The sequence below is a fragment of the Salmo salar genome, chromosome 06 (assembly GCF_965601325.2).
Source record: "Salmo salar chromosome 06, fSalSal1, whole genome shotgun sequence".
Lineage (NCBI taxonomy): Eukaryota > Metazoa > Chordata > Actinopteri > Salmoniformes > Salmonidae > Salmo > Salmo salar.
This window is the reverse complement of record NC_138296.1, coordinates 31,999,751-32,024,726: the sequence shown is the minus strand read 5'-3', so window position 1 is coordinate 32,024,726 and position 24,976 is coordinate 31,999,751. Positions and strand designations below refer to the sequence as shown.

The 24,976-nt window shown below is 44.8% G+C and overlaps 1 protein-coding gene across 3 annotated transcripts; it reads right to left on the bottom strand.

Moving 5' to 3' along the window:
- Positions 1 to 149: 149 nt before the first annotated feature.
- On the bottom strand, positions 150 to 18,800 carry LOC106606899 (uncharacterized). 3 transcript variants are annotated; one of them, XM_014203360.3, is made up of 10 exons: positions 18,162 to 18,800; positions 15,829 to 16,965; positions 6,396 to 6,495; positions 6,195 to 6,302; positions 5,499 to 5,605; positions 5,252 to 5,366; positions 5,042 to 5,107; positions 4,778 to 4,967; positions 4,522 to 4,676; positions 150 to 4,348 (listed from the first exon to the last, which is right to left on the bottom strand). In XM_014203360.3, the coding sequence occupies exons 2-10, from the start codon at positions 16,944 to 16,946 to the stop codon at positions 3,506 to 3,508; spliced, it is 2,802 nt and encodes a 933-aa protein (XP_014058835.2). In that variant the 5' UTR covers positions 16,947 to 16,965; positions 18,162 to 18,800; the 3' UTR covers positions 150 to 3,505. The 3 variants fall into 3 exon arrangements, with proteins under 3 accessions (XP_014058835.2, XP_045576105.1, XP_045576104.1); XM_045720149.2 differs by having other exon boundaries at positions 15,838 to 16,965; XM_045720148.2 differs by lacking the exon at positions 18,162 to 18,800 and adding an exon at positions 17,796 to 18,017.
- Between the last annotated feature and the right edge of the window lie 6,176 nt (positions 18,801 to 24,976).

The following is a 24,976-nucleotide window of genomic DNA, read 5'->3' as shown; positions in this document are numbered from 1 at the left end:
AGCAATCATACACCTTTACTGCCCCCTGCTGGACCATAGACTGTCTGAAATATGAAGTTTTTCTAGAATGGAATAAAATGTTCATGCACAGCTCATTGGGAAAATGCAGGCTATATCAATATGAAACAAGGATGCAAGACAGAGCAGGGTTCTTTAATATATTATGGTTTATTATTCATCACAACTGGCATCATTATTAATTAAATACATCATGTGTAGATTTTCTTCTGCAGGTAAGGAATGCATTTCATTATCTAGGATTTTATTTTTCCACCAATAACAGTTCCATGTAAACTTAAAACAACAAAAGACATACAGTTGGGGAGAAACCATGACAAAATAGAAAAACATAAAAGCAACAACCTTTAAAAAAATCTAATCAGTGGGACGCTCCCGATTAAAAGCAATTCAAGGATTTCAGGACCAATGCAGAAATGCACTCAGGACCTACACGTCTCTGTTGACTGATCCTGGCTATTTCAGGCGTGAGGACTGATTTCAGATCCAGATCAGTTTGGGAGCAATAACAGGATGACTGTCATGACCTCTTGATGACTCAACACAGAATTGAGGACCTTAAGGAGCCTAACCAATTGGATGGAGCCAGGGCCTGCTTGGAGAAATATTGCTCTATCCTGATTGGTTCTGTAGCATTCTCAGGGTTCTCCAACTTCTAATTATTGCCATGAAAATTACTGATCTCTGCAGTGGCATTGCTGGCCGTCAGTGCTGCTGTTTGACAACATGCTTTGTGAACAATAAGGTTTGCATAAACATGTTCAGGTCATCTTCGCCGACTCTACGCTGATCCAAGTGATTCTGAGAAGACTGGAAGCAAAATGTGGGGAAAGAAGGGGCTTAAAAAAATAACATGAGTTGGGGAAAATAAGACAAATAGTGAACAAAAAGGACATTTTGGCTACGATTACACTAAAGACCCTCCTCTCCTACAAAAACAGTACAGAGAATCAGTGTTAAGAGAATCAACAGTTTCCACAAAGGAATGGAGTTACAGTAACTAACCGCCACTATCCATCTAATGTACAGTATACATACGTTAGATAACACTGTGTGTGAGTGGGTTAGGGAGTTATCAAAACATCATTATGGTCTTCCCTGTGGCTCAGTTGGTAGAGCATGGTGTTTGCAACGCCAGCATGGTGTGTGCAACGCCAGGGTTGTGGGTTCGATTCCCACGGGGGGCCAGTACAACAACAAAAAAATGCATGAAATGAAATGTATGAAATGTATGCATTCACTACTGTAAGTCGCTCTGGATAAGAGCGTCTGCTAAATGACTAAAATGTAAATTCTGGTGGTTGGTTACAACATACTGGTGTGACAAAGACAGACAACTTCAGATCTTCAATTACAACCCTTGTCAGAGTTGACTAAATGCCTCCCAGTATCTTAAACAGTACTTTATGACCTTCGGCTCACTGAAATGATGTCATATCTGAAGTACTCATGTGAATCTTAGTTGATCGGTTGATGGTCATTCCCCTGTTCTTCAATCACTGTCAGGTTTAATACTGTAATAAGGTAAATGGAGAATTGTGGACCTAACATTACCCATAGCTACCACAGTAAACTTTAAATATGGAATGACAAATAGGATTTGTTATCTTAGAAGATGAGGACAAATGTGCAATAATGAAATCAAAAACAGCCATACCAGTATCTAAAAAAAAAACAATACTTATTATCCTCCTTAAACCGGGCTTCACGTCACCAGCCATCCTTCCAGTTAACCAGGTGTCCTTTACTCGCATAGAAAAATAGCAGTCAGATCCAAAATAAAGAATAATACATATATAATATCTGATTAAATTAACCAACTTTGTACATAAATACATCAGAGCCCGAAGGTCAGAGTTCAGAGGTTAATGCTACATTGGCACACCTGACCCACCCAGCACCAAGTGGCTTCCTATGGGTCCTAAAGGCGCAGGTGTAAGAGGTGAAACTATCCCATAGATATGGAAAGAGGCCTCATTGTATCTGTGCCATTATGGCATCTGTGACAGCTTCATTGAGGCAATCTCCATTTCAAAGTAGTCAATTTTCTTCTTCCCGATTGGCCGATCCCTCCTGATGACCTGGTTGCACGACTCCAACACGGTCACCAGTAGGGATCGGTCAATGAAGTTGGAAGTCCCATCCAGTTGACTACATTCAAATGGTGGAAGCCCTCATGGCCCTGCTCATGCTAAAACAGCCTTTTGGCCACTAGAGGCCTCTATCATTCTCTATGAACTATCCAGATGAGATTCAACAACCTACCTACCAAACAGGAGTGGTCAACTTAAGTTTCTCAAATAACTCTAAATAGATCACATTCCAATGGGTTCATTTACTAAAAGCCTCAACCTTATTAATATTTGGCTAAATAAAATATATATTATTTAATTTATCATAAGCAAAAAAATAACAGATGGACATTTGGTCTGACGGGCAGATTCAGAGTTGTCATTGAATGCAGAAGGAACCTCCCTCGCTAAACTACCAGTATCTATCATCATCCCCCACTATAAACATACTCAAGAGAAACTTGAAAAGACAAAAAATAATAATTACATTCTAAAATGAAAATCACTCCATGTTGTTAGGGAGGTGCCAGCATGTCTATCTGTCAAGTCTCAGAATGTCATGTTCATTTCTCCCTCTCCTTACAAACCCTCCCTATCGCAGTGTACATCTCTCCATTTACCTGTTGGGATTATATTCCTCCGTCACTGGTCAGAGGACTAGAGATCAAGAGATGAGAGAGGGGGCAGAAAACAAGCAACTCAAAAAAGAGGAAGACAAAGACATGAGAGAAAGAGCAGAGAAACTGGGTGGCAATATTGAACGGTAACACGGCTCACTACGCTACTAAGGCACACACACACTCACACAACACTTAACACTACAATAAATAGGTCCTCCCATCCAAATACCATAGTACTACCAGCAATCACGGTCTTCAGTGCCTGGCTTTGAGATATTTTTCAATTGTTTACTTTTTTCTGCTAGCATTCCGGTTGGACATGTGACCACCTGACCACAGACTGGACATGACAGGGCATTATGGGGAACGACTCAAGGATCCTACATGGATTTAGGATGTTCTATTTACACCCAATCTATAACTCCCACCTACTCTATGTCCAACAGCTTGTCTGTCCACCGGCTTCAGTCTGATAAAAACTAAATAAAATAAAAAACTAAACGAGAAAACGGTTGTGTGATCTTGGGAGAAGGAAACGTGTCCCATCTTAATTATTCAAACTCATTGACGAAGAAAGCATGGGGGGGTTGTATGGGGGGGGCATGATCCCTGGGGCGCTAATAAAACCATGATCCAGATGTCTCCAAAATCATCCTGACTATATGTAGTCCTCAAGATGCACTATACAGGAGGCCTTCTCCTTTTCTCTCTCTCATTCCACTTCTGGGGGTCTTTTGTTTCCATGTCCTCTTTTGTTCCTTGACTGTTTTCTTTGTAAAGGAATAACAGGAGAAACTAGGCCGAATCTCTTGGTGCTGTGGCTCCATTCTTCTCCTCTGCCTCTCCTCCCCCTCTGTCCTTTTTCTTCCCCCCTTTCTCCTTTTTCTTCTCCTTCTCTGCCCGCTCCTTCTCCTTCTTCTGGCTCTCCTTGTCTGCTTTGTCCTTCTTCTTCTCCTTCTCTTTCCTCTTCTCCTCCTCCTTCTCTTTCTTCTTGTCTTCCTTGCTCCTCTTCTTCTTCCTGTCATCCTCTCCTCCTGTAGCAGCTGCTCCTCCTCCTCCTCCTCCGTCTGGGAACGGGGGCAGAGGCGTGTTGTTAGCGGTGGGTGATGGGATGGTGGGTGTGATCTGCTCAGAGGTGACTTTGGGGGAGAGGGTGTTGGGTGGTGTATGGTGTACTGGGGCTGAGGCTGAGGCACCAGGCTGGCTCTGTGCTGAGGTCTGAGCTGGACCAGACCCAACCAAAGGACTCTGAGAGGCAGGCGCCCTAGCTACAGAGCCACTAGACATGGGTGGTTTGTGGGAGGGGTTCTGTCGCTGCATGGCCTCCATCCCAGAGGCCCCAGAGAAGGAGCCCTTCTTCTGAGAGTGGAAGGGGGTTTTGGACTTGCGGAAGCCGGGGAGGGAGAGCAGGCTGGAGGAGGCCCTGAGGGGCCCTGGAGGGGGGATGGACCCCAGGAAGGAGAAGCTACCCCCGGAGCTGATGGCGGAGGCCCGACGCTTGTGCTCGTGGATGTCCCGTGTCCCGTGGAGCCTTCGGACAGGCTGGTGGGTCAGTTCGCCCCTGGACTCCCTCCACTTCCTTACCTGAATACTGCACTCCCTCTCAATCAGAGCCTCGGTCACCGCCAGGGACACCACCTACACAGACACAGACATACAGAGGAAGTCATCAAACCAGATCTAGACACACAGACAGTGAAACGTCAGTTGACTCATTTGACTCGTGTCAATGAGTCAGAGTAGAAGTATGTTTAGAGAACACGTGTATGTGTGTGTGTATGTCTGTCTGTATACACTGTTTACAGTCTCACCTCCTGCACCAATAGGTCCTCTCTGACAGACTCAGGTGGGATGTTCCTGAGGCGCTCCATGGTTTCGTACATGCCCTGGACCTCCCGCAGTTTATCCACCGAGCCAAGCATCTGCTTGAGCAGCACCAGGCCCACACGGAACACTATCTTCACTCCTAGAAAACAGCACAGTTAGCTAATAGTTAGCCACAGCATCATGTGCACTGTGTGTGTGTGTGTGTGTGTGTGTGTGTGTGTGAGAGAGAGAGTGTCTTACCCTCACAGAAGAACATGTCCCACACACGTAGCACACAGGACCACGGCAGGGTGCGTGAGAAGACACACATGAACCACTCGGTCATGTAGAGAATGGGGTCGATCTTAAACTTCTTCAGGTGACGGTAGGCCATGGGACAGACACGACGTAGCAGAGAGAAGAAGATCTCTCCATCCAACTGGATTGCTTCCTAAAAGAATGAGTTGTCGTCTCAGTGTACACCAAAGAAGAAGATACAGTGTGTGTGTTCGTTCATTTACTCACCAATCCAGCACTATAGTATCCAGGCAGGTACGTCTCACAGATCTGCACCAGACACCAGAAGGCATGCTGCAAGTTGGGAATAAACACATTATACCACATTATAAACACTTAGCCCCATCCTACTAATTCATCAGTCTATAACATTGTTCCCATTCCCAGTCTCCTCCACAGTCCCCCTCCCTCTCTCTGTGTCCCCCAGCAGCCCCTCACCTCAGCAGGCATGTGCATGAGCAGGACAGCAGCCACCGGGGCCTGGGCCTGGCAGTATCCCTCTTCAGGTCTGTACACTGTGTAGGCTTTCAGTACCCGGTACAGATCCTGCTGCCTGGAGGCCACACCAGAAGAGAACAGACAGTTAGCACACATGCACTCAAAGTACATTTTTATTGTACATGTCAGTGTGCTCTACATGGACTGAACAAATCCTGTTATAGGTCAGTACAGCATGGTCATTTACCCGTGTCCACCGCGAGCAGCAAACATCTCATGGAAGGGGAACTGTCTATGCAGGTCCTTCTCTATAATGTCCAACCATTTAGGGTCTCCCTGCTCCCTCTCCAACTCCTACAGAGATTAAAGAGAGAAATAAATGTTCAGAGCATTTCTAATTGAGCAACTTTAAAGCAACATATCTAGTTCGAGCAGCATAATATGAAACAGGACTGAGTATAACTAGGCCTTTAACAAAGCATGTCTGTGTCAGAGTGAAAGCAGAGAAAGGGAAGGAAAAGGGGTTTATCTGATATGATCTGTCCAGACCCCCAGGTCTGTGAAGGTAGACCCAGCCAGGCTGGATTACTGCCCAGGATAAGAGGCTTAGAGCTGGGGAGGTGTCTGCACCCCCCAATAAACACCCCTGGAGATCTAACAAGCCACAACTCCTCCCCATCGCATTAACTTCTGTTCCAGTTATTCTGTCTACCTAGTGTTCACTGAAGAACTTCTGTACTCAAATACGTTGTTTTGATTACAATGACATTTTGACTACAATGACCCTAAATAGAGGCTGTAGGAATGATGGCCTCGGATTTGAATGGGTGAAGAATACATAGGCAGAGTTTGTCTTTTTTGAGTGTCTGCTTCACAATAGACATGTTTTGCATAGCGGAAGTGTGAGTATGAAGACAGAAAGGGTGTGGGTTAGCGGCAGTACCTCAAACTTGCCGGGGTTGGAGTCCAGGAGCTCCTTGCTGTTGGAGAGCAGCTGCCAGGCTTTAGCCCGGAGAGAAGAGGGGATCCCCTTCCTACAGCGCAACTTCACCTGGAACACACACATACACTTGTTATGTTATACACACATACAATGTATGCAATAGATATACAATCTCATACATAGACAGATGTAGCCAAGTACCTTTTGGAAGCGTCTTGAGATCCATTTGTCCCAATTGTTGAACATGTCCAGCCATTTCAGCTCTCTCTGCCGTGCTACATCAACTCTGATGTCCTTATCACTGTAACACATGGAGAAAGAGTTAACAACAAACACCAAGACACACATGTATGTCAACCACACTGGGCATGTAAGACAGTGTATTTATTGCTTTCCAGGGATTTTTCTGCCATTGAAATCCTTGGGCAGGGCACCTAATTATTATTTTTATATATAATTGAAATATAGTTTCAGGATGAAAAAAACGCTTCCACTGTCAACGTAAATGACTTAAACCAGATCGGATTACTGAGACTGCCAATGTTTGTCCTCCATTGGGCAGCACTTACACTGGCGCTAAGTGTCTGGATTATTCCTTTCCTCTGGATGAGGAGAGCACAGCAGAATGATGCCGCCATCATGGCAATCCACAAGAGTCTGTCTGAAGAAGACTCGAAGAGTCGCTTCAATTAGAAGTTCAGCATAATTCAGGATAAAGTGTATCGAAAAACTCCAAAAGGAGATGGAACACATAGCACCCATTACCACGTCTTCATCCCCTCTGCATTGACTGACCAGATGATCCAAGCTTATCATGCCAACCCCATGAGTGGCCATCTTGGAGTTTACAAGACCTACCGAAGATTACAGGAGGTGGCTTACTGGCCAGGCTTACGGGTTGATACCAAGAAGTTTGTACTGCAGTGGGAAGTCTGCCAGAAATACAAACCAGACATTGGCAGACATGCCTGGAAAATGCAGCAGACATGGTGAACCATCCCAATGAAGTGCTGGGAATTTACCTCATGGGACCTTTTCCTCCCAACCGGAAAGGAATTTGTATTGGTGGTAGTGGACAACCACACACACTGGTTGGAGTTGTTTCCCCTCTGCAAAGCCACTGCATCCGCCATTGCTCTAATTCTGCGAAGGGGGGTTCGTTACAAGATTCGGGATTCCAGACCAAATTCTCTCTGACCGAGGTCCGCAGTTCATATCAGGAATCTACAAAGAGCTCAGTACCTACTGGGGTGTAGCTGGCAACTGACCACGGCCTACCATCCTCAGACCAACCTCACAGAGAGGGTAAACCACACCTTGAAGGAGATGATTGCTTCATTCAAGGGGGGGGGATCAGCACACAAGGTGGGATCATCATCTTCCTGAGTTTCGCTTTGCACTGAAATCCACAGTCCAGTAGATTTCTGGGGTCCCTCCCGCCGAACTACACCTGGGAAGACCACTAAAAGGTCAGATGGACAGAGTCTTGCAAAGTTCCAATGTTTCACCTGACTGCCCAGCATTTGATGCAGTCCAACAGCACCACACCTTGCTAGGCAGAGTTGAGGCCAGCAGAATCAAAGCCAAACAACGAAAGCTCAGAAACTATGACAAACATAGACGAGAGTTTCCCACCACAGTCTCGTGTCTTGTCCGTTATCATCTGTCAAAGGTTTCCAAACAGTTCACTGCCAAGCTAGCTTCAAGATGGAAAGATCCATACCGTGTGGTGCAGCAGTTGGGGCCGGTGAACTACTTGGTCTGTTTGGAGGACACTTGGGAAGATGTCAGGACGGTGCATGTTGTTGACCTAAAGCCCTGCTACCCTATGGCAGAGGAGGCAAAAACAACACCTGCAGGAACTCTTCTTGGAGGAGGACTTCCCTGGTTTAGTGTAGGAGGAATCTGAACCTGCCAAAACCTGCATCCTCTCTGTTTCTACAGGCTTTGGCGAAATCCTGCACGGAGCCTTCACCGTGCCCTGCCACTTTAAGAGCGCATCAGCAGTCAGGAAAGAGGAAATAATGATAGCTCTTCCGGCTCTCTGTGAAGAGCTCTCAGTTGGCGCGGCAGTTTGACAGTGTGTGCAACTCCGCAGAAGTAAAGTCGATCACTGGTGTTACCGCTCTAGGTCGTGGTTGTAATCTTTTGGGACCGCTCCTGTCATTGTTCGCATGGAGTAGTAACACCATTGCTGCGAAGCTTTGAAAAACAAACCATCTCAATCTCTAATCCTATCAAGGTAAATGGAGCATATAGATGGAGACTAAATTCTACACTCCTAAAGCAACCTGAATTTTGTGCATTTATCAAAGAGCAGATAAATATTTTTACTTTGACAAACAAACCCTCCGCTCCTGACAGTTTCATTCTTTGGGACACATTGAAAGCCTATCTGAGGGGACAGATCATTTCCTATACTAAAGGGTTGAAGAGAAAACACGGTGCGGAACTGAATGTCCTTGAATCTGAAATCTCCGAGCTACAGAAAACCTACCAAAGAGGCCCGACTAAAGATCTATACAGGCTTTTGGTAAATAAAAAACTGAAATATAATATTCTGAACACATATCAAGCTGAGAGGGCCATCACTAAATCAAAACAGCGTTATTACGAGCTTGGAGAGAAAGCTCACAAAGTACTGGCATGGCAACTGAAAGCAGAGGAAAGTAAGAGGACAATTAATGCTATAGAAACCCTTACTAATGAGATATCTTTCGACCCTACCGAAATTAATAATACCTTTAAGAAATACTATGAAGACCTCTACACTTCCCAATCAAGCAATGATCTATCAGAGATCGACTCCTTTCTCTCCTCTCTCAACCTCCCATGCCTGTCAGAGGAAGACAGAGAGCGCCTGAGTGAAAACTTCTCAGTTCCTGAATTGTTGGAAGCCATTAAATCCTTACCTTCTAATAAATCTCCTGGGGAGGATGGCTTCCCTCCAGAGTTCTATAAAGAATTTAGGGAGCTGTTGGTCCCCTACCTTATGGAGGTACTTAAAAAAGCCGGGGAAGACAACTGCTTTCCAGAGTCTTTCTCTCAAGCAGTGATTACTGTAATCCACAAGAAAGGGAAAAACCCGCTAAAGTGCGCCTCCTGTAGACCAATCTCTCTCCTTAACACAGATGGTAAACTGGTCACCAAGATGCTATCTAAGAGACTGGAGTCATGTCTTCCCCTGCTGGTCAACCCAGATCAGACTGGCTTCATAATTAATAGACTGTCCTCCAATAATCTCAGAAGGTTCTTTGATATAATTCACCTTGCTAACAAAAACAAAATATCTAGTATCGCAGTCTCCCTCGACGCTGAAAAGGCCTTTGATAGGGTTGAATGGCCATACCTCTTTTGCATCTTGGAAAAGTTTGGTTTAGGTACTGTGTTTGTAAATTTGATAAAAATCACTCTACAAATCTCCTAAAGCTAGGATTGCTACCAATGGGATTACTTCCTCCCCTTTCCCTCTCTATAGGGGGAACAGACAAGGTTGCCCAATTAGCCCCCACCTCTTTGCCCTCGCCATCGAACCGTTGGCTGAGGCTATTAGATCGTGCCATGACATACATGGCTTTGAGGTGGGCCCCCATACCCATAAACTATCACTCTTTGCGGACAACCTTATGTTATTTCTAACAAACCCAGAACACTCCCTCTCACTTGCAGATCCTACTACAGTGTTATAGTTCTTTCTCTGGATATAAGGTTAACTTCGATAAAAGCGAAATCTTACCGTTGTCTGTCTTTGGCCATCATACCATCAAGCACAAGTTTCCTTTTCGATGGTCGCCTCTGTGCTTCACATATTTGGGCATAATGGTGGATGGTAACCTAAACAACCTCTATAAACTCAATCTGGCCAGCTTGTTGCAAAAGGTGGAGGGTGACCTGTGTAAGTGGATGGACTTGCCTCTCACTCTACTGGGTAGAATCAATGTGATTAAAATGAATATCCTGCCCAGATTTCTATATTTGTTTCAATCTCTCCCTATCCCTGTGCCTGCAGCATTCTTTTCCTCTCTCGACAAGCTGACCAGACGGTTTGTGTGGCATGGCAAAACCCCGAGGGTTAGCCTGGACAAACTGACCCTGGATTACGGTCAAGGGGGCTTAAACCTCCCCAATTTTAGAATGTACTACTGGGCTGCACAGTCTAGGTTTCTGGCTCAGAGGTTTGACAATGGTCCCTCTCCCTCATGGTTGAACATTGAAAAGCTTGAGGTGAATGATGACACGGGGGCAGAATTGTTTTACAAATGGGACAGAAAATCTATAAAAACGATCACAGACAACCATTTAATCATACATTCTGTCCTGGCATGGTGCAAACTGCATGAGCTGTTCAGACGAGAGGGATTTCTTTCCCCTAAAACCCCTCTATGGAACAATAGATTGATCCCTATGTTTTTCCAGAATAGTAACTTTAGACCATGGTCTGATAAGGGGATCACTCTTCTGGAACACTGTTATGAGGAGGGAGTTCTTATGTCTTTTGAACAGCTGAAACAGAAATACCACTTGTCTAACAGGGACTTCTTTAGCTACCTACAACTACGAGACTTTATCAGGGTGACTCTCAAGGGACAATGGAATCTACCTAAGATGTCACCTATTGAACAACTCTGCCATGCAGACCAACCACTATTCAAGACCATTTCCCGTGTTTACGATGCTCTTATGTCAGTACTAACACTGCCTGAGCTAGATAAACCCCGACTTAGATGGGAAAAAGATCTGGGTATTGATCTTGATGAGGGCCTATGGAGTGACCTATGCAGGGATGGTGTTACATCCACATTGAACTCCAGATACAGACTGATCCAGTTTAATTTCCTCCATCAGCTCTATATCACCCCATCTAGACTGCACAAGTTCAACCCTGATATCTCCTCCCTATGTTTTAGATGTGGCTCAGATGAAGGAACATTCCTCCAATCCACTTGGCAGTGTTCAAAACTACACGGTTTCTGGCAGGGGGTATGCGATACCATATCCTCAATCCACGGGGTTGCATTCCCTTTAGACCCGGAGGTCTGTCTACTGGGTAACTATACTAACACCAATCTTAGGCAAAGTCATACTATAAAGCTAACAGAAATATTGCTAGCGATTGCCAAGAAATGTATTGCCTTGAAATGGAAATCGGATTCCTTCCTGCCAGTTGCAATGTGGCTATCGGAAGTTAATAGTTGTATCCCACTGGAGAAAATCACTTACTGCTTGAGGAATAAGTTAAAGACATTTTACAGAATTTGGCAACCTTTTATTGACTATATGGAGAATCTCCCCTCACATCACATTGATTGAATCTCTATATAATTCTTATATAATGTTTCACACGTAATGTATAATATGTAGCTTACGGCAGGTGACCATATGATTCAATGTCTCATTATTATTTTTAAAAATTTTACTCTTTATTATGACTTTTGTATCATGTATGTTTTTTATGTATGTCCGTATATATAATTTTTATTTTTTTATTACGCTAGTCTGTTACCGTCACTTTGTCCTTTGTTGTCTAACATATTTTCACTTTTGTTTTGAATGTTCTTAATTGGAAAATGCAAAAATAAAATAAAAAATTAAAAAACATCAGGTGTATCAGACGGACAGACAGTGTAACTGCAAGCCCCCCCCTCTCATATTCCCTCTATCGCTCCTGTGCTCTTTACTGCAGCAGAATTCATTTTTATCCTAGACGCTCCTTGAGATGTTCAGTGTCGTTGGACTATTAGTCCCCTGCAAGTCATATTTGGTGTGACATTTTAGTTAAAGGGAGTTTGAGTGAGAGTTATTGTTTATTGCTGTTTGAACTATTGATTTTGTGTGGGACTATTTACATTTGGCCAAGAGGATTTTTGGACATTTTAAGGCCTTCTTTGTATTGTCTATGAACACACACCCATTCATACCGCCCCCCCCTCTGAGGTAATGCAGAATATTGCAAATTATCTAATGTTGATGACTGGGCTCTTTCTTGTCAATTGATTCTATGAAGTTGCCTTTAAATTGCTCTGCCATTATTATTGGTTGGGTTACACCTGTGCTGTGACGTGTTTTATATGGTGCCTTATCTTTTCTCTCCACTGGCTATCTGGCAAACAGGCTACACTCTAGACAGTCTCTTCTGTTGATGTGTGTGGGTCTGGTAGTGGTACTCTGTCTATCCTACTCTTTTCCTTTCAGCAGAGTTAATACCTGCCTGGCAGCCGAAACAAAAACTTTATCTTTACCCCTCTCTAAAAATACCGCTACAAAGTAGGTAGAAAAGATAATGGATATATATACACTGCTCAAAAAAATAAAGGGAACACTTAAACACCACAATGTAACTCCAAGTCAATCACACTTCTGTGAAATCAAACTGTCCACTTAGGAAGCAACACTGATTGACAATAAAATTCACATGCTGTTGTGCAAATGGAATAGACAACAGGTGGAAATTATAGGCAATTAGCAAGACACCCCCAATAAAGGAGTGGTTCTGCAGGTGGGGACCACAGACCACTTCTCAGTTCCTATGCTTCCTGGCTGAGGTTTTGGTCACTTTTGAATGCTGGCGGTGCTTTCACTCTAGTGGTAGCATGAGACGGAGTCTACAACCCACACAAGTGGCTCAGGTAGTGCAGCTCATCCAGGATGGCACATCAATGCGAGCTATGGCAAGAAGGTTTGCTGTGTCTGTCAGCATAGTGTCCAGAGCATGGAGGTGCTACCAGGAGACAGGCCAGTACATCAGGAGACGTGGAGGAGGCCGTAGGAGGGCAACAACCCAGCAGCAGGACCGCTACCTCCGCCTTTGTGCAAGGAGGAGCAGGACAAGCACTGCCAGAGCCCTGCAAAATGACCTCCAGCAGGCCACAAATGTGCATGTGTCTGCTCAAACGGTCAGAAACAGACTCCATGAGGGTGGTATGAGGGCCCGACGTCCACAGGTGGGGGTTGTGCTTACAGCCCAACACCGTGCAGGACGTTTGGCATTTGCCAGAGAACACCAAGATTGGCAAATTCGCCACTGGCGCCCTGTGCTCTTCACAGATGAAAGCAGGTTTACACTGAGCACGTGACAGACGTGACAGTCTGGAGACGCCGTGGAGAACGTTCTGCTGCCTGCAACATCCTCCAGCATGACTGGTTTGGCGGTGGGTCAGTCATGACGTGGGGTGGCATTTCTTTGGGGGGCCGCACAGCCCTCCATGTGCTCGCCAGAGGTAGCCTGACTGCCATTAGGTACCGAGATGAGATCCTCAGACCCCTTGTGAGACCATATGCTGGTGCGGTTGGCCCTGGGTTCCTCCTAATGCAAGACAATGCTAGACCTCATGTGGCTGGAGTGTGTCAGCAGTTCCTGCAAGAGGAAGGCATTGATGCTATGGACTGGCCCGCCCGTTCCCCAGACCTGAATCCAATTGAGCACATCTGGGACATCATGTCTCGCTCCATCCACCAACGCCACGTTGCACCACAGACTGTCCAGGAGTTGGCGGATGCTTTAGTCCAGGTCTGGGAGGAGATCACTCACCTCATCAGGAGCATGCCCAGGTGTTGTAGGGAGGTCATACAGGCACGTGGAGGCCACACTACTGAGCCTCATTTTGACTTGTTTTAAGGACATTACATCAAAGTTGGATCAGCCTTGTAGTGTGGTTTTCCACTTTAATTTTGAGTGTGACTCCAAATCCAGACCTCCATGGGTTGATAAATTGGATTTCCATTGATTATTTTTGTGTGATTTTGTTGTCAGCACATTCAACTATGTAAAGAAAAAAGTATTTAATAAGATTATTTCTTTCATTCAGATCTAGGATGTGTTGTTTAAGTGTTCCCTTTATTTTTTTGAGCAGCAAACCTTCTTGCCATAGCTCGCATATATATATATATATATATATAATCTTTGAGAACTAACATCATCAAAATAAAAGCTAAAATTACAAAAACAATTAATTGAACAGTATTAACTTTGTTATTATGTTTGAGCAAAAGAACACAGCATTAGAAATGGCAAAATGCATAGAATTGCAGGTAATTCACCTTAAAAAACTGCAAAAATGTTCTCAGCTCCAAGGCAGAATATGTAGAAACGCAGGAAATTAGCAACATTTTCTCTCAGCTCCATGACAGAATATGTAGAATTGAAGGAAAGTAGATCTCAGTGCCATGGAGAAGTTTGGAGAACTGCAGGAAATTGTCTTAAAAATATAAAAAAATCGGGGGTCTCTAAAATTCAGCCCCACTGACGGGCTGACTGCGCCCATTGTCATGGCCCCTGCCATGCCCACCACTTAAGCACGTTTTTTTAATCCAGAAATCTAAATATGGATATCCTAAGATTGGATGCAGCCACAGGGTCATGTTCATTCAGTAGATTTCAAACAGGAGCAAGAGTTGTTTTAAATGGAAGCTGTGCGACCTGAGCTTCTTTAAAAGGAATACTCATCTACAGATTTATATTATACTTCATATTATATGCTCATTTACAATATTTCTGTGCTACACTACTCTCACACACACAGACACCCATTGATAACGACACTGAAGGGGAACAGGCTTAATCAATACCAAACTAAATCAATAAAACATCAAACTGAAGAGGAACTGTCCGAGGGGAGGGGCATGATAGGTTCTCCAGAAAGAGAGGGAGAGGGAAACGAGTGGCTGGGCGAGGCACAGTCAGTACATATTGTGTCACAAAGGCGCTCTCAGCACTATCTATCTGAGTCACACAAAGGAGAGATGAAGGACAGACCGATAAGTTTAGAGTGGATATAGGGAGGACTGGACAGAAAGGGTGGGGAGGGAGAGATCACTTAGGGCAAGATGGGTGACTCGGAGAAGATAACCAAGCCAGGAAAGACAGTTGATTGTCAAAGACTCCAGCCACCCAAGTCATAGAGTTCTCTCTGCTATCGCATGGCAAGCGGTACCGGGGCACCAAGTCTGGGACCAAAAAGCTCCATAACAGCTTCTACCCCCAAGCCATAAGACTGCTTAACAGTTAATCAAATGGCTACCCAGAGTATTTGCATTGACCCCCTTTTGTTAATTATACGTTTTTGCACAGACTATGTACACTCACTGGACTCTAACCACCACACACACACACACACACACACACACACACACACACTACACTACACTACACTGACACTCCAACACACACGCATATTGACGCTACACATACACATATCCCTTCACACTATGCTTCAGCTACTCTCTGTTTAGATCTATGCATAGTCACTTTACCCCTACCGTACATATTACCTCATACCCCTGCACATTGACTCTGTAACTTTTGTAAATAACCTCATTATAGTTATTTTATTGTGTTACTATTTTTCCTTTAGTTTATTTAGCAAATGTTTTACTTTTATTCAATTTTTATTTTTATTTTTTATTCTGCATTGTTGGTTAAGGACTAGTAAGTAAGCATTTTACAGTAAGGTGCCGACTACAACACATGTGCCGACTACAACACCTGTTGTAGTCGGCACATGTGACAAAAATCATTTTCTTTAAGAGAGAAAAAAACAAACCAGTGTAATTGCCCATCTACAGTCAGAGTGAAGACACAATAGATTTGTATTTTACATGGGTGTGTGCATAGAGTGAGGGTGTGTTTTTGTTTTACCATGCCCACCTGCCCTCGCTGTACTGGGTCCCGCCGAGGAAGCCATATTTGTCAGTGCGTCTGACAGCCAGGCCGTTGATCTCTGAGTCTGACCCGATAGAGCTTCCATCCTCCCCCAGGCCAGACAGAGACTCCAGGGTCCCTGACATCATGCTGGCTGACTCCAGGTAGCTGAGGGTGTCTGGGGCTGGGGCTCTGGGGTAGGGCAGGGAGAGGGAGACAGGTTCCTGGATCACTGGAGGGCTGGGGTGCCCTGCTCTGGAGGGGGTGTTGGGTAGCTCTGCCCTTCTGGGAGATTGGCTTGAGGTCTCAGGTATGGGAGACAGGCTGGGGGTGTCCAGTTTGGGAGGGGGTTGAGGGTTTGGGTGAGGGTTTTGGCTTTCTTCTGGTGGCTGAGGATTTTGTGCTTCAGGGGCTGCAGCTGCTTGGGTGGAGTCTGGAGGAGGGGGAGATTCCACCATAGACTGAGGCTGAGCATAATCAGTAGCAGGATTAGTGTTCACAGTGACATGAACACTGGGGTAGAGATTAGGGGTGAGATTAAGACAGGAGGAGGGGCTGGTAGTCTGCTGTGTTACCCCCTGTACCTCTTGCTCACTGTGGGCCTGTGTCGGGCCCTCTGAGGGGGCATTTAACAGCTCCTTGCCCCCTGGGTTACTCACTTCCTGCTTTACAGCCAACACTGCCTCCATGTCTGTCTCCTTCACTCCCTCCCTCTGCCGCAATACTACATCTACAGGTGGGATGGCAGGAGTATCTAGGGCTATTACAGGGAAGGGGGCAGGTCTCTCTGGGGGTATTAGAGGTGAGGGCACTGGAGTCTCTGGAGTTAACGCTGATGAGACGCGTTTGGGGGGACTCGGTGGAGGTCCTCTCCCCCCCCTCTTGGGAGACTTGGGAGAAGGAGGGTGAGAAGGAAGCGTCTCTCCTGGTACAGTTAATGTCAGAGAAGCTTTGTCACCGTACAGAGACGACTTGGGGATGGGGTTCTCCTTAGGGGGCTCTGGGGTGCTGCTGCTGGGAGGAGGGGGGGCAGTAGAGGGTATGGGGAAGGAGGGGGCAGCATGTGTGTCACCTATAGCTGGAGGTGAGGGGATAAGGGCGGAGATTTCGGCCATGGCGCCTCCTTATTTTCTCCTTGACAGATGGAAAGAGAAGAGAAAGATTTCATGAGAAACCAAAGTTAACAGAACTCTTAATCATGATAACATGGAAACAACCTCTCCACATTTCCATAGTGTATTAGAGTAAATTATGTTGGACTGATGATAATAAATAATACTGAGGCCATCAGTTCCTGCCTCACTCTTTTCAGACAAGTTTTTCACAAAAAAAGTCCTTGCTGCCACAATGTTAAATGAAGAAGTTGGCTGTATATTTCAAAATCATGGACATTATTTGAGAGATATGCTAATGCCCAAAGCTTCATTGGCTACTACAATAGTGGAGTTGCAGTTTTGAACAGTGGGGAAGATTCTAATAACAGACAATGAAAACCAGTTAAAATTAAACAAACAGTTCCCTATATCTGAAAGAGGGCATTGGCCATTCATTACACACCTACCTCCTACTCTATGTCTTCTATTTGATATTTAGTTAGTGAACATGGATTTGGATTTTTTGAATTATTGCCCATTGGGGTATTTTCAACAAGCACCATCTCCACAATACAGTAACAATACAGTAATAGGTAGAATATGCATGTCTATCTGAGGTTTCACTTAATGTTGTTCAATATGATGATTTGACCTGTGTTATTTACTTCACCCAAACCCACCTCTCCATTTCTGCCTCATCGAACACTGAAAATCCACGGACAATCTACAGAGCTAGATGTTGACAATGACATGTCAACAATTCAAATACATTCATTCAAAAGACTGCCTGGCCCTAACGATCAACTCAGGTGTGGCCACAAACACTATCAAGTGCATACACTAACAAGTACAACAGTCAGACAAAATTACCTTCGCTAGCAACCACCGATACAGTACCTTATTTCTTCTACCAAGATTACGGAAAACATATTTATATTTCGCTGATCTAAGCAGGTTGGTTTGCTAACTCGCGTCAGCCAACACGCTAACTACCTAGCTACTATAGCTACCTAAAAACGAGCGATTGTGTTTTCATATCCTCTCGAGGCCTCATTCAAAGCGACACAACTTCCCGATTCAACCACAGGAAAATTATATTGTTGCCTAACAGGCAGCTTAGTTTTCTAGTTAACTAATGGTCAACTCCCCTCCCTGTCGTCGGGGCCCTGCCTGACCATTGGGTCCAGGGCCTTGCCCATCCCTTCCCTCGCTATAAACTCGCTCGTGTAAACTTACCCACGGCCCTTGTGTCTACGTGATCCGTCCGCCGGACGCCCAGGGCAGGGGGTTTGTCTGCGGGCCCCCCACAGCTCCGGTCCGCTAAGCTCCTCCGTTCAATGAAAACACGACAATGAGAAGCTGGACTGTCCAGGCAACAAAAAGGAAAATAAATAGATAACGGCTGAGCAGGTTAGGAGGCGCAATGTCCCCCAAAACTAGCTAGCTAGTTAGCCTAGCTTGCTGGCTAATGATGTTAGGCGGGTGTTGTTAACCTAGCTGTCTGTGTTACTCTCTGACATAACTTGCAGAGCGTTTAAATCTTACAAATGTATATCATTTTACGACCAAATGGTATTCCTTTCTCCCAAACTGTCCTTCACAATCAGTGTGGTCGTGCTGCTGTTGGACATTTAGCACAAATCGTCTGCATTTCCTACTGCTGACAGCCACGTGCGCGCTCCTGTTAGTGCGACCGGGCACTCACACGTATAGGCATAATAGAGACCATCTGTCAACACGAGTGCAGAACATGGCAAAGAAAATAATAATATCAGGTTAAACTACAACTAAGTATATAGTATTTGTCTCAAATAATCTTTCATTTTCAAATATGTTGTTGAATCTGTATATGCACCATTTGATTGAACTAAACTGTCCTCTGTTTTTTCACGGTAGCATACATTTGCCGGATTGTCGCTGTCTCTCAGTACTCTGCTTCCCTCTGTTGTTGGTATAAGGCCATTACTTTTTTAGAATTATACCTACATCTCTTCGATTTAACAGCAGGTAGCACAAGACTTTAAGACCAGTATGAGACCAGTAGGTGGCATAAGATATTAACACATTGTAAAACAAACTGAGTGTTGCCAATTGACTGACTTTTCAATTCCAATCATTACTATGAACATAATGTACATTATCGATGAAGTATGCATTATGATACATCATTCTACAAATATATTGTCGTAATGTATTATCCTGTAATATCCTATGTTTCCCTGAGTCGTGGCTGAACAAGGATATGGTAAATATACAGTACCAGTCAAAAGTTTGTGCACACCTACTCATTCCAGGGTTTGTCTTTATTTTTACTATTTTCTACATTGTAGAATAATAGTGAAGACATCAACACTATTAAATTACACATATGGAATCATGTACTAACCAAAAAAGTGTTAAACAAATAAAAATATGTTATATTTGAGATTCTTCAAAGTAGCCACCTTTTGCCTTGATGACAGCTTTGCATGCTATTGGCATGCTTACTTACAAGCCCTTAACCAACAATGCAGTACAAGAAATAGAGTTAAGAAAATATTTGCTAAATAAACTAAAGTACAATTTTTATAAAAAGTAACACAGTAAGATTACATAACAATTCCGAGGCTATATACAGGGGGCACGGGCACAGGTACCAAGTCAATGTGCGGGGGTACAGGTTAATTGAGGTAATTTGTACATGTAGGTAGGGGTAAAGTGATTATGCATAGATAATAAACAGCGAGTAGCAGCAGTGTAAAAACAATGGGGGGGGGGGGTCAATGTAAATAGTCCGGGTGGCCATTTTATTAATTGTTCAGCAGTCTTATGGCTCAGCAGTCTTTTGGTACCCTTTCCCAGATCTGTGCATCGACACAATCCTGTCTCGGACAATTCCTTCGACCTCATGGCTTGGTTTTTGCTCTGACATGCACTGTGAATTGTGGGACCTTATATTGACAGGTGTGTGCCTTTCCACACCATGACTAATCAATTGAATTTACCCCAGGTGGACTCCAATCAAGTTGTAGAACCATCTCAAGGATGATCAATGGAAATAAGATGCACCTTAGCTCAATTTTGAGTCTTGTACAAAAGGTTTGAATACTTATGTAAATAAGGTATTTTTTATTTTTAATAAATGTGCACAATATTCAAAAAATCTGATTTTGCTTTGTCATTATGGGGTATTGTGTGTAGATTGATGAGGGGAAAAAAGTATTTAATCAATTTTAGAATAAGGCTGTAACGTAACAAAATGTGGAAAAAGTGAAAGGATCTGAATACTTTCCACATGCACTGTACATTTGACAGTAGTACCATGTACAACAGAGGAGGCTGGTGGGAAGAGTTATAGGAGGACAGGCTCGTTGTAATAGCTGAAATTAAATTAATGGAACGGAGTCAAACACGTGGTTTCCATGCGTTTGATGTTCCATTCATTCTATTGTGTACATGGTAGGGTTTGGAAGTCACATGCGTTACTCAATTGTTATTGTCATTGATCCAACCCAGCCACTTACAACTCTCTGAGTAAAGCTCAGCTAGCACAGGTCTTATTTATTTTATTATTTTTTATTTTTCACCTTTATTTAACCAGGTTGGCCAGTTGAGAACAAGTTCTCATTTACAACTGCGACCTGGCCAAGATAAAGCAAAGCAGTGCGACACAAACAACAACACAGAGTTACACATGGAATAAACAAGCGTATAGTCAATAACACAATAGAAAAAAAAGTCTATATACAGTGTGTGCAAATGGCGTGAGGAAGTAAGGCAATAAATAGGCCATAGTATTTGCATGTGTAAATATTTAGAAGATTGCTATGGAGAAACCAATCCAACAGGGGACACCCAGACATGTCATAGAGTAGGATGGAATCCCTGACTGTTTACAAGGGAACTCCCTGGTTACGGGTAGCCTCTCCTTCTTTCTTAAGTCTTCCCCTCATTCTTCCCTTTCAAGCTTATGTGGTTTAGAGCATTCTCTCTCTGCACGACTGACATTGTATAAAAAAGAGGCTACACCGCTGTTGTGACATAGCACAGTGTTTGATTCCACCCCTAGAGCTGGAAGTATTTACTTTGGTTCTGGAGTCTGACAAAATGTTTCCATAATAACAACATGGTTGCATAGTTCTGCATTGAAAAACAACATCTGTGTAATCTCAATGGTAGCTTCACATTTTTTCTCTACAATGACTCACTCTGGCTTGTGACTAGGAAACACCATTGACATAATGAGGTTAGAGAGAACGTTAAGGATGTGTAATTAATGTTTTAAACCTTGTGTTCCATGTGTTCCTCCATTTTGTTTCTCTTGCCGTTTCCGAGGTCACCATAGTCACTATGTGTTCCTGGACCCAGGCAGTTTCCAGGGAAGAGCTTGTGTAGTGTCTTTTAAATTCTTGCTTGAGAAATAGTTTTTTGCTAAAAAGCAATTTTTATGGAAATATATTACAGTAAGGTACTTAATCGTTACCCAGAAATGATGTGATATTGATATAAAAATGACTGCATAAAACAAACTGAGCAGGGCCAGACTAACGCATTTGAATTTTAAAATGGAATGCAATATTCATTCAATTCAGTTCATATTATGAATTCTATGATTACATTTGTGCATTACAAATTCTAAGATATAACATTAAAATGTAATATCGTAAAACAAGTTCAAAATGATGGAATTCAAATACAGTTTCTGTTGGAACTGAAATTGCTCCATATCTGTTAACCAATTTATCACCTGGCGATATCACCAGGCAAGCTGAAACACCCGCCCATGCAAACCTACTGATTAGGTCCTGTGTAGATTGTATTTTCAACCAGAATCTATCAGGAAATAACACTGAACACATTTTTTTCACAGTTTTCCACTTCATCAGCTGTCCATCAGCTGTTGTACACAATGATTTATATATACACTAGATGAGTTATAGGGAGCGCTGTGTTGAAGCCACCTTGCCTCCATCTTGGCACTCCCTCACCATTGTAAAAAATAGTTACATTCGTTTTTGCCACATTTATTTTATTACAGACACCTTATTCCATACTTTTAAATTATATTATGTGAGCAAAAAAATATAAATACACTACCTTGCCAAACGTAAGTGGGCACCTCTTGAAATTAATTGATTCAGATATTTCAGCCACACCTGTTACTGACAGGTACATAAAATTGAGCACACAGACATGCAATCTCCATAGACAAACAGTGGCAGTAGAATGGACCGTGCTGAACAGCTCAGTTACTTTCAACGTGGCAACATCATAGGCACCAACAAGTCAGTTTGTCAAATTTGTGCCCTGCTCAAGCTGCCCCGGTCAACTGTAACTGCTGTTATTGTGAAATGGAAACGTCTAGGAGCAACAATGGCTCAGCTGCAAAGTGGTAGGCCACACAAGCTCACAAAACGGGACCGCCGAGTGCTGAAGCATGTAGCACGTAAAAACTTCTGTCCTCGATTGGAACACTCACTACCGAGTTCCAATGGCTCACCTCTCACAGTTCTGGGTGACTTTAACCTCCCCACGTCTACCTTCGACTCATTCCTCTCTGCCTCCTTCTTTCCACTCCTCTCCTCTTTCGACCTCACCCTCTCACCTTCCCCCCCTACTCACAAGGCAGGCAATACGCTTGACCTCATCTTTACTAGATGCTGTTCTTCCACTAATCTCATTGCAACTCCCCTCCAAGTCTCCGACCACTACCTTGTATCCTTTTCCCTCTCGCTCTCATCCAACACTTCTCACTCTGTCCCTACTCGGATGGTATCGCGCCGTCCCAACCTTCGCTCTCTCTCTCCCGCTCTCCTCTTCCATCCTATCATCTCTTCCCTCTGCTCAAACCTTCTCCAACCTATCTCCTGATTCTGCCTCCTCAACCCTCCTCTCCTCCCTCTCTGCATCCTTTGATTTCCTCTGTCCCCTATCCTCCAGGCCGGCTCGGTCCTCCCCTCCTGCTCCGTGGCTCGACGACTCACTGCGAGCTCACAGAACAGGGCTCCGGGCAGCCGAGCGGAAATGGAGGAAAACTCGCCTCCCTGCGGACCTGGCATCCTTTCACTCCCTCCTCTCTACATTTTCCTCTTCTGTCTCTGCTGCTAAAGCCACTTTCTACCACTCTAAACTACAAGCATCTGCCTCTAACCCTAGGAAGCTCTTTGCTACCTTCTCCTCCCTCCTGAATCCTCCTCCCCCTCCCCCCCCCCCCCTCCTCCCTCTCTGCGGATGACTTCGTCAACCATTTTGAAAAGAAGGTTGACGACATCCGATCCTCGTTTGCTAAGTCAAACGACACTGCTGGTCCTGCTCACACTGCCCTACCCTGTGCTTTGACCTCTTTCTCCCCTCTCTCTCCAGATGAAATCTCGCGTCTTGTGACGGCCGGCCGCCCAACAACCTGCCCACTTGACCCTATCCCCTCCTCTCTTCTCCAGACCATTTCCGGAGACCTTCTCCCCTACCTCACCTCGCTCATCAACTCATCCTTGACCGCTGGCTACGTCCCTTCCGTCTTCAAGAGAGCGAGAGTTGCACCCCTTCTGAAAAAACCTACACTCGATCCCTCCGATGTCAACAACTACAGACCAGTATCCCTTCTTTCCTTTCTCTCCAAAACTCTTGAACGTGCCGTCCTTGGCCAGCTCTCTTGCTATCTCTCTCAGAATGACCTTCTTGATCCTAATCAGTCAGGTTTCAAGACTGGGCATTCAACTGAGACTGCTCTTCTCTGTGTCACGGAGGCTCTCCGCACTGCTAAAGCTAACTCTCTCTCCTCTGCTCTCATCCTTCTAGACCTATCTGCTGCCTTTGATACCGTGAACCATCAGATCCTCCTCTCCACCCTCTCCGAGCTGGGCATCTCCGGCGCCGCCCACGCTTGGATTGCGTCCTACCTGACAGGTCGCTCCTACCAGGTGGCGTGGCGAGAAGCTGTCTCCGCACCACGTGCTCTCACCACTGGTGTCTCCCAGGGCTCTGTTCTTGGCCCACTCCTATTCTTGCTATACACCAAGTCACTTGGCTCTGTCATATCCTCACATGGTCTCTCATATCATTGCTATGCAGATGACACACAATTAATCTTCTCCTTTCCCCCTTCTGACAACCAGGTGGCGAATCGCATCTCTGCATGTCTGGCAGACATATCAGTGTGGATGACGGATCACCACCTCAAGCTGAACCTCGGCAAGACGGAGCTGCTCTTCCTCCCAGGGAAGGACTGCCCGTTCCATGATCTCGCCATCACGGTTGACAACTCCCTTGTGTCCTCCTCCCAGAGTGCTAAGAGCCTTGGCGTGACCCTGGACAACACCCTGTCGTTCTCCACCAACATCAAGGCGGTGACCCGATCCTGTAGGTTCATGCTCTACAACATTCGCAGAGTACGACCCTGCCTCACACAGGAAGCGGCGCAGGTCCTAATCCAGGCACTTGTCATCTCCCGTCTGGATTATTGCAACTCGCTGTTGGCTGGGCTCCCTGCCTGTGCCATTAAACCCCTACAACTCATCCAGAACGCCGCAGCCCGTCTGGTGTTCAACCTTCCCAAGTTCTCTCACGTCACCCCGCTCCTCCGCTCTCTCCACTGGCTTCCAGTCGAAGCTCGCATCCGCTACAAGACCATGGTGCTTGCCTACGGAGCTGTGAGGGGAACGGCACCTCCGTACCTTCAGGCTCTGATCAGGCCCTACACCCAAACAAGGGCACTCCGTTCATCCACCTCTGGCCTGCTCGCCTCCCTACCTCTGAGGAAGCACAGTTCCCGCTCAGCCCAGTCAAAACTGTTCGCTGCTCTGGCACCCCAATGGTGGAACAAGCTCCCTCACGACGCCAGGACAGCGGAGTCAGTCACCACCTTCCGGAGACACCTGAAACCCCACCTCTTCAAGGAATACCTGGGATAGGATAAAGTAATCCTTCTAACCCCCCCCCTTAAAAGATTTAGATGCACTATTGTAAAGTGGTTGTTCCACTGGATATTATAAGGTGAATGCACCAATTTGTAAGTCGCTCTGGATAAGAGCGTCTGCTAAATGACTTAAATGTAAATGTTAAATGCAAACTGC